Below are 9,834 nucleotides of genomic sequence, written 5' to 3' on the forward strand. Positions count from 1 at the left end.
ACATGGTGTATTCACATGCATATAATAAATCATCTTACACGATTTAAAATGTACTATAAATTAAAATAATATATAACTCAATACATTAGCTTCAAAAAATCAACTTAAAAATATAATCGTCATTAAAAAAATAAATACATAAAATTATTATTATTTAGATAATTATATATCTAAAAAATAAAATTATTATTTTATAAAATATAAATTTAAATAAAAAAACTAACCCCCCAATCTGCTCTCTTGCTGGCGCCTCCCAAAAAAGAGGCAAAGGCAACACCTATAACCTATCTGCAAAGGGGGGCGACGACCCCAAGCAACTGTCGTCGCCTAGTGGTGCTGGGAGGAGGGGCATGAAGCGTCGTCCCCCCCTCCCCTCCTTTATTGGAGGTATTTTCAACCACTTTTCAAAATTGAAATTTTTAATTTTAGGATATTAGTTGCCATTCTATATTTATGGTCCTTATTTTATGACTATCGCTTAAATGCAATTAAGCCCAAATTTGATTACTTTTCACATTTTAAGGATTTTTTTTTTTGGGCTAATTTTCATACTTGAAGAGATGAATACGGCTATAAACATATTTTAGGGAAGCAAAATATTTTCACCCTTAGTTTTAAGGGCTCCAGCCACTAATAAAAAGACCCATTCATAGCCAACTAAGACTATGTGGTTTAATGTGTAGGATAGGGCAAGATTTGCGTGTGAATACTGCCTTACTAACAAAAACCAGAATTAATTATTTTGACAGAATACCCATAACTAATTTTAGAGTAGCGACTTTGACAATAGGTTATTTGACAATTGATGACCCCCATAAATAATTAGATTTTGGTGCATTACTCCCGCGGACCTGGTTGAAGGATGACAATAGTTTTGTATTCTGGAATGGACTGCACGCCCCCACGCCACCCATTTTTCTATATTATAATGAAGTTGTTATTTTTTTCTGGAACCAAAGAAAATAAATCCAAATAATGTAAAGTGTCATTCATTCCTTTTCAGCAACCCGCCACCGACCGCGGGCAATACCGCCAACGAATGTCTGCTCAGTGTCCGCCCATTATTATTCCGCACCGGCATCTTAGGAGACGAATTAGGACGAATTTTATTGAATTACTGACCCATCAAATTTTTGACCCGATTAGTCCCCATACTTTTGCAGATAGAAAACAGAGAAAAAGAAACTTGGGACTAATTAAAATTGAGTGGCAAGAATGGGGCGGAAATAAAAATTAATTGTAGCTGAGTGAATACATAAATAATAGATTTCTCGCCACGTTATAATTGTATTTTTTTTCTTTTTTTTATTTTTTGGATAATTAACTAGAACAACAACTAATGAAGAGAACACACTCGCAAACATTAATAAAAATTCAAGTAATACCAAAGGAAAAATATACATATATAGTAGACCAAAAATGTTAAGGATGAGTACTTGAGTAGTGGTTGTGGGCCGGGCTTCTCGAAATCCTTCCTCTTGCAAAAGTGCATGACCATAAATTGGGAGATTTATCAGACTACTGGGTGGCCCATTCCTTCTGGATATCAAAAGTGTAGTTGATCTCTAGGTAGCATTTGTTGTCATCGTCAATAAACTGAATCAAGTCAGATCTAAGTCAGTCATGCGATAAATATATTATATTTGTTATTTGATTGGTATACTGTATAAATAGAGTAACTAGTCAGATAACAAATACATGATGGGACTAAACTTGATTCAATTAAATTTTTTTTTTATTATTATTAGTTCGTTAGAGAGACGGAGGAAACTCTGACGGGAAATTAATGTATGTTCAACCTTTGATTTTGCGGAATATGATCCTCTAGCAAACATTCCCGATGGAGTCGTCTCTTCGGCCATTTCATGTACATATGGCTCCACCTGAGGGCTAAAGGTCCCCAGCATTTCTTTTGCGCTGTCCACTGTTACATGTTAACAAACACTACTACACATTAATAAATCAAAATCACAATATTAATTTAACGCGTCAGAATATTGAATTCTAATATGACTAGAAGGAAAGAAAGTATTAACACATGTACATATACCTTTGAGTCCAGCCTTCCAGACAGTATTAGTGTACTTGAGGCCACAAACGATGTCGTTGCTGACCTTGAAGGAGAATCGCAAGCGATAACGGCTTCCTTCCTTGAGCGTAAACCACAACCCTTTTGGGTTTCCACCCTCCGGAATTGGAAGCTCGATGTCAGATCTCCCCGGAGACAGGATTGTCAGGTTCAGTATTTTTACATCTGGTTCTTGATCCTCTGCAAATTATCCCGCAATTCTCAATTATATAACATTGGTTGATCTAATTAGAACGAAATTTAGCCTAGTTTTCTACAAAAGTAAATGACTTATTATTGCTTGAATTTGACCAAATCGATTCTAAACGAAACATTTCATGTATGTTTAAGGTATGCCTGTCTTGTACAGGAAAAAACGAAATACGTACGCTGAAAAAGTTATACGTACCTTGAACGGCATCAGCATCCACACTTCCTAAGAGTTGTTCTTTCCACCTCCTCAAGCTCTCATCATCCTGAAATGAAACCATATTATATATCTGAACATTGAAAATCCATGCAAGAATCGTATTAGTTTAATCTAAGATCGATCGATGAATGAACATGAAAACCTTGTCTGTCTCAAGATGTTCTTTGATGGTCCGTTTCGGCCCTAACTGAACCTGCACTTCTTCTACTTCATCCTCGGTTGTGTAACAAGAATTAGCTTCACTAGGCTGTCTGCTCACACTTCCCTCTAAATCAGGCGTCGCGTCGTCCTTCGCAGCAGCGCTGTTTGTCGCACTGTCTGAATCATTCTTTTCTTCTTTATTCCCATCAGATCCCATCTAATTATCTCTATCTATATCCAAAACAAAACACACCTCATCAAACATATATACACACACACACACACACACACAATCTTCTGCTTTGCAAGAAATCAATGAACTTAGAAAAAGAATAAAGGAAACGACAGACGTGTCCCCTCTAGACAAAACTGTCAAAAAGGTTCATCATGCAGCATAATTGAACACAAGAACGAATGGGGAATTAGATGGCTTGAATGTTAGAGAATTGATGGGATTAGTTAATGATGATTTCCATACCAGAAAAAAAAGAAAAAAGAGGAAGTTGAGGGGGGCTGTCTTAACTAACAAATTTACAACTTTTAATCATGAATGTGTTCTGGAAAGAACAGTGCGTGCACCTGGTAGAAGGTGCAAATGGGGAGAAAGACAGCTTGTTTAGGTGGTGAAAAATGATGAGATGATGGAGTGGAAATGGAATGATGAGTTTGGATAAAGGGGAGATGATCATCAATCACATTTACAGGAGTAAGTATTGGTTTGTGGTGATCCCATAACATATATATGTGAAAATAGGCAAATATTGAGCAAAATTTTGAGAGTGAAGGTCTAAGAGGTAATAATTACTTTAGTATGGATATTTCTTGATTTTTTCAGAGTATAAATGGGACCGAAATCTTGGCAAGCTATTTCGGGTCTTTTACTGTTTCTTGAGAAATTCTAGTCTTGTGAATGGGTTTTGTAAATGTTTCCTTCTATATACAATGCAATAGATATGTGGATGGCTGATAAATATTCTATTTTCTAAAATTAAGGGTTATGTGTCAATCATTTGTACACTCAATGCATAAAACATTGGGTGCGTGTGGGAAAAAATCTTATAAAAAATTTGGTCCGACCAAATTGTGTATCAATTTCATAGTAAATGTAATACATTTGCCATATAATTAGTTAGTCACTTTTTTTGAATTATACACACATAACAAGATAAATATGTTACATTTATTGTATAATTAGTTCAAGTTTAATAAGTGCCAATCTGAATTAGAATTTTCGGGGTTGTGCTATATTTAACTGCATAATAGTGTGGAAGAGGGTGTTAGTCAATGTTAAAATTAAAGAAAAAGGCACATCTCTCAGATAAAATATATATATATATATATTTCCACATCTTACCTTTAATCAAGCTTATGAATATCCTTGAAAAATGAATTCATTTATTTAGTTATTTTGATTATAAGAGTTCAGATTTGATGGGCCATGGGCTCGTTTGGAGCTTGATGGGCTAAAGTGGGCCCAGTTTGACTTGGGCTGTTGTAGGGCTGATACGGATTTTAGTATGCTTTTTAATATGGGCCTAACCCAGGAGAGAAAAAAGCCCAGTTTCAGTAGCAGTTTAGATAAGTGTAGCATTGTTTATCTTTGTGAAAATATCCAATTTTTTGTACTTTTCTAAAATTAATTTAAATTCATTTTTATATTCAGTATGCTCTTGTAAATTAATCACTCCATTTTATATCATTTATTACTTACTTAATTTTATATTTAAAGTAAATCATTTATTTTTTATTTATTTATTTTTGAAAAAAATACAATTTATGCTAACTAGTATTTTTTGTACTTCATTAACTAATTCCCAAAGCCATATATAGGAAGAAGAAAAAATCAAATTCTTGATAGATAATCTAATTTTAGGAAACTCAACGTTCATGCATGGCCAACCAAATTCCGAAAAATTTTATAGTAAATAGTCTAATCAGATATGAATCAATCACATGATAAATATAATATAATTAATATATAATTTAAAAAATTAACTAATTAAAGAATAAAATATATTATATTTATGATATTTGAATTCAAGTAAAAAAAAAAAATCGAAACCGCATGCAAAATCAATATAAATTCCCCCACAATCCCTTTGATTTTCCATCTCCCTCTCATTTTTCTTCCTCTTTGAACCAAAATCCCCTGTCATTGGTCAAAGGGAAGAAGAAACAATCATGGCTTTCTTCACCACCCGCCTCGCCGCATTGCTTATCTCTCTCTCCGTCGTCCTCTCCGCCGCCTCCGCAACCGACCTATCCTCCTACTTGGAGGGATTCAAGGACCATTTCAGGTTCCTGCACAGCATCGTCCCAAAGGAAGAGCAGGCCAAGGACTGCCAGTATCTTACCGAGCAAATGACCGCTGCCGTAAAACAGGTGGAGCAGTTCTCGGCGACCGCAGTGGCGAAGCGGTTAAAGGATCCCCCGACCGACGATTGCGCTAAGAAGGCCCTTCTCCTGTGCGAGGAGGCGTACAAGAAGGCCGTGGAGATGTTGAAGAAGGGGGTGGAGAGCGTCTCCGCCGGAGACTTCGTTCAGGCGAAGAAGAATTCACGCACGTTCATTAATTACATCAATGCCTGCGACGACAGCTTCGGCGAGTTTCGGAATTTCGGCGACTGGGCAAGGGGCGTCGGCGATGACTGTCTTGGCAAGATTGTCAAATACGTTTAGAAATCATGATTATTTCAAAATTATAATCGAGGGAGATGCTATTTGTTATATGTTCATTTTTTCTCATCATATTATGAAATAACATTTTTCTCTATTGAACAATAATTACTCTATTCCTATAGTACTTAATTTCTGACCATAATTATCTTTTGACATGTATATAAAGACGGTCTTAAAAAATATCATTAGATTATTTTTTTTTTAATAACTTAGCTAGTGATTCAAATTAAATTATTTTGAGGTCAAATAATACTTAAAAAAGAAAATCATTTTTCCATTTTAAAAATATTTTTATTTTATATTCAAATTCAAATTTTTATATATCTTGTGCAAATATTATTGCCTTTTGATGATGAAATTGTCAATATATTCACTACACATATTTTGGTCCACGTCAAAGTCTAATTGTTCTAATAATTTTGACCTTTTGTGTTAGAAAATAAACCCATCAATATTATTAATTATTGGATCCATTAGATGAAGGTCACCATGCTTCACTTTAAAATTAAACATGCAATTAGCCATTTATATAATAATTAACTAATTACCCATTCATGATATACAAATAATGAATTAAACATTCTAAATAACTAATTAATAATTAATGCTTTTAATTGGATGATTTATTCTTTCAACAGAAAAGATCAAAATTATAATTACTGTGTTTTGAAGTGGATAATAACATGGTGGATGACTCAACACATTTTATTTATGTGCAATGAACACATTAATAATGGTTTAAATGCAATATAAAATGAGTAAAAAATTTCATGTGATTTCTTTTAGCATATTACTCCTCTGTACTTTTTAAAAATGAAGCAAATTCTTCTCTATATAAACATTGTTTCATTTTTCAAAACACATGAAGTAATTTGCTATTTTTTTATATATATTTTTGAAAAATATGCAATTTACATATGAGAAATGAGCAAAAATCATGTGAAAAATAAAATAGCAAATTACTTATTGTATTTTGAAAAATGAAACAAATTACTCTCATATCTAACTCATTGATAAGAGGATAATTTACTTCATTTTTTGAAATACAGAAAATAATTTACAATTTTTTTTTAATAAGAGGGTATTTTTACTCATTTATTATATTACATGAGGATGAATTATATTTTGTATTAATAATTTTATTATTAGATGTAATGGTAGCATTATTTTCAAGGGACTAACAGCAACGATACGGACTATTTTGTTACGTTTTATAGTTAAAAAATATTTATGCAACACTAAGTCATAATTAAGGTTCCAAGTGTATTTAACCCTATTGACTTTTACAGAATAAGTGAATTCGCAAGAGATGCAACACCAAAGAAAACAGTTCACTCACGCAAACGTGGCGACTGTTGATTGGCTTTCGCAAACTACTGCAAACCCACGCTTGTTACCCAAACCCCTAGGTGAAGGGGCAATATAGTCATTTTAGGATTATATAAGAGAGAGATAGAGACGAATAGAGCAGAGAGAGAGAAACAGCAGCGGGAGGGTAGAGAGAGAAAGAGAGAGAGGAAAGAAAGGGGTAAATTTTGCGATAGTAGGAGTGGAGTGGCAAATTGGTAAATTAATGAGTGAGAGAGGGGGGGCAGCAGCACCGCCAGCGGGGCTGGTGGTGACGGAGCAGCAAATAGCGGAGGCGCTGGAGGCTCTCCTCCGCGACACCAACGCCTTCACCTCCTTAAACGGCGTCGTTCAGCAGCTCGAGTCGAAATTGGGTGTTAACTTAAGCCACAGAGTCGACTTCATTCGCAGCCAGATCCAGCATTTCCTCCGCCTCCAGGCCCAGCACCAGAATTTCATGTCCCACCACCATCACCAGGGAAATTTTGCCCTCAATCAAACCCCCAATTTTCACCCCGTTCCTTCGCCACATCTGCCTCCGAATTTCACTGCACATCATACAGCAGAGGGTTACAGCTTCCACCCGCCGCCACCATCCCAGCCACAGTTGTCGCAGCCACCGCCGGCGCCGCCGGTCGCAGTGAAGAACCCTAGTGTCACCACCGCCAGTGTTTCTGCGAAAGAGAGGTGGGTTTCTAATTTCTTAAATGATTTCTTTTTGCTTTTTTTTTTCTCCTTTTGGAAAACAAAGAGAGCTTTGTGAAGGGTCGTTTGGTTGGTGAGGAAATTTTGGGTTTTCTTTGCGTATTGGGAACTGTCCTCAACTTCTGGCCACCAAACAGGTTTTCCATTTTCCATTTCCGTTGCTGTTTCCTAGATTTGCTTCCTAGTTACTTTCTTTGTTTCTGGCTTCAGTTATTCTCTAGGTGACCCAGTCATGATCAATGCGTAGAATTCACAAAATTAAGCTTTTTGGTTTTTTAAGTGTGTCGTAATGTTATCATTTCGAGTAAAACTATGTGGGATGTTGGTGTAGATGGTTGCTTTTGTTTGCCAAAGCACACAAATTCCGTTGTATTATCGAATTCCGGTTGTTCAGTATGTTGACCGAATTGAACAGCAGAGAAAGGGAATGGCATGACATTACTTGTGTGTTTGTTGTTGGGGAGGAGGAAGTATTCTGACAAGATTAGTAGCTTTGAATTTTTTATTTATTTTCAACCCTCCAATGTCGTTCAACATTTCATGCAATGAATCATCCAACAGTAGCTCCACCACGGGCATTAAATGAGCATTAGCCTTGTTCTAGGCATTGTTTTCAAATCAGTATGGTGTGCTTATCAAACTTACTAGAGCTCGTTGGCTTGATGTGATCTGTGTGCAATGCTTTTACAGTGTTCCAACTGCGAAGAAAAGAAGAGGTGGCCCTGGAGGCCTAAACAAATTGTGTGGTGTTTCTCCCGAGCTTCAAACCATCGTGGGCCAGCCCACCTTGCCAAGGACTGAGGTTCAGGAACCTACTCTATTGTTTATTCTTTGTGTTTCATCTAGAACAATATTTGTACATTCTTCCTAAAACTAGTGTACTTTGCAGATTGTGAAGCAATTGTGGGCTTATATAAGGAAAAACAACCTTCAAGATCCGAACAATAAAAGGAAGATAATTTGCAATGATGAGCTCCGCTTGGTATTTGAGACGGACTGTACTGATATGTTCAAGATGAATAAATTGCTAGCTAAACATATACTCCCGCTTGAGCCTACAAGTATGGATCCGTCCGTTGAGATTGGTCGTGTACCTTGTTGGGACTTTGATGCTTATGATATATTTGCAATGTCATATTATATTTTTGCAGAGCAGACAGCTGAAAATGCTAAGAGACTGAAGGTCGCTGCGGTGAAGGTCGATGTTGCGGGATCTGATAGTAAAGGTGATGACCCTGTTCCAATTGTGTTAATATCTGAAGCACTTGCCAGTTTTTTTGGAACTGAGGAGCGGGAGATGTCACAAGCAGAAGTATTAAGGCAGATGTGGGAGTACATAAAGGTTAATCAACTTGAGGTATGATTTGTTTATTTGTTTTTTCTGCTTTATGCTACAATTTTTCAGGTGACAGAAACTTATTTAATAATTGTTAATTTGAGGGGCACCTTAGAACAGCCTTCACCTTTAGCTCTTTCTTGAAATACCTTCCCGAAGATAAATTTGGCAGTCGGCACTGAGTTATTTTTGTGGACTTACCCATGCATAATGATGTTCACCATCTTCTTTGTTGTACTTGGGCAAGAAGTAGTTTTCTTCAATATGTCTTACCATGTTCTGCTGTTCTTAGGATCCTTTGAACCCAGCAGCCATAGTCTGTGATGCTAAATTACAAGAGCTTCTTGGGTGTGAAAGCATTTCAGCATTAGGGATACCCGAGATGTTGGCACGGCGTCATTTATATAAGAAATCGTGATAGCACACTGACTGGTAAGGAAAGGTATTAATTACTCTTGCCATCCTTGTAACTGGTTCCTCTGAGTTAATTTTCTAACCACCAAAAGATTGCGATACTGGAGAATTTGCCTGAAGATTTTGCTGTCTATTCAAAATTCCTTGGCTAATTCTTGCTGCTGTCCTGTCTGTGATTTCACATCTTTTGGCCTCTCCCTTCCCTTTTGTTTGTTGTCCTATCCTGGTTATTTCTTGTTAAAAAGGATTGGGTTCTTTGATTTGATGGATTATTGGGAAGAACTATGGCTTTAAAATTTGTTCTTTATGAAATTCAGTTGCAACTCTGATGGTATGCTGGTGGTCTTCTGCAGATATATGATGTTAATGCTAACTTATTTGTGTTCTGATGCCATGTCGAGTGCTTCCTGAAAAGAAGGTTCAAGTGGCTTCTACTTTCAAGTGTTTAGGTTTACGGCTGTTGCTAGCACTGGAAACTCAAGTTTAATTGTGGGCTAGGTATAATCCAAGGTTTTTCATTCTTTAGTGTGGAAACATCTATCTATTGCATTTCCAGGTGCTGTAAATATCCTGACCGTAGGACAACAGATGTAAAAGAAGATTATACGCTGCTATGCCGGTTCTGTAAAATGAATGATTATCGACCTTAGGTCAGTGTATCCACAAAACAGCATGTTATCCATGCTGATGTGCTGCTTTATTGCTGTATATGAA

General features: G+C 36.2%; 3 protein-coding genes across 6 annotated transcripts; 2 read left to right on the forward strand and 1 right to left on the reverse strand.

Annotated features, from left to right (window-relative positions):
• LOC105174923 (rho GDP-dissociation inhibitor 1-like) lies at nt 1,283-3,535 on the reverse strand. 3 transcript variants are annotated; one of them, XM_011097179.2, is made up of 6 exons: nt 3,445-3,535; nt 2,641-2,870; nt 2,478-2,544; nt 2,051-2,269; nt 1,800-1,924; nt 1,283-1,596 (listed from the first exon to the last, which is right to left on the reverse strand). In XM_011097179.2, the coding sequence occupies exons 2-6, from the start codon at nt 2,854-2,856 to the stop codon at nt 1,519-1,521; spliced, it is 705 nt and encodes a 234-aa protein (XP_011095481.1). In that variant the 5' UTR covers nt 2,857-2,870; nt 3,445-3,535; the 3' UTR covers nt 1,283-1,518. The 3 variants fall into 3 exon arrangements, with proteins under 3 accessions (XP_011095481.1, XP_011095480.1, XP_011095482.1); XM_011097178.2 differs by lacking the exon at nt 3,445-3,535 and adding an exon at nt 3,219-3,417; XM_011097180.2 differs by lacking the exon at nt 3,445-3,535 and adding an exon at nt 3,118-3,134.
• Nucleotides 4,724-5,431, forward strand: LOC105174925. The gene has a single exon (XM_011097181.2). It carries the CDS (start codon nt 4,821-4,823, stop codon nt 5,316-5,318), a length of 498 nt encoding a protein of 165 aa, XP_011095483.1. The 5' UTR covers nt 4,724-4,820; the 3' UTR covers nt 5,319-5,431.
• Nucleotides 6,771-9,828, forward strand: LOC105174926. Of its 2 annotated transcripts, none has more exons than XM_011097184.2 (6): nt 6,771-7,352; nt 8,061-8,172; nt 8,260-8,431; nt 8,522-8,727; nt 8,999-9,148; nt 9,474-9,828. In XM_011097184.2, exons 1-5 carry the CDS (start codon nt 6,892-6,894, stop codon nt 9,122-9,124), a joined length of 1,077 nt encoding a protein of 358 aa, XP_011095486.1. In that variant the 5' UTR covers nt 6,771-6,891; the 3' UTR covers nt 9,125-9,148; nt 9,474-9,828. The 2 variants fall into 2 exon arrangements, with proteins under 2 accessions (XP_011095486.1, XP_011095484.1); XM_011097182.2 differs by having other exon boundaries at nt 8,999-9,138.

Source organism: Sesamum indicum, linkage group LG12 (genome assembly GCF_000512975.1).
Source record: "Sesamum indicum cultivar Zhongzhi No. 13 linkage group LG12, S_indicum_v1.0, whole genome shotgun sequence".
Lineage (NCBI taxonomy): Eukaryota > Viridiplantae > Streptophyta > Magnoliopsida > Lamiales > Pedaliaceae > Sesamum > Sesamum indicum.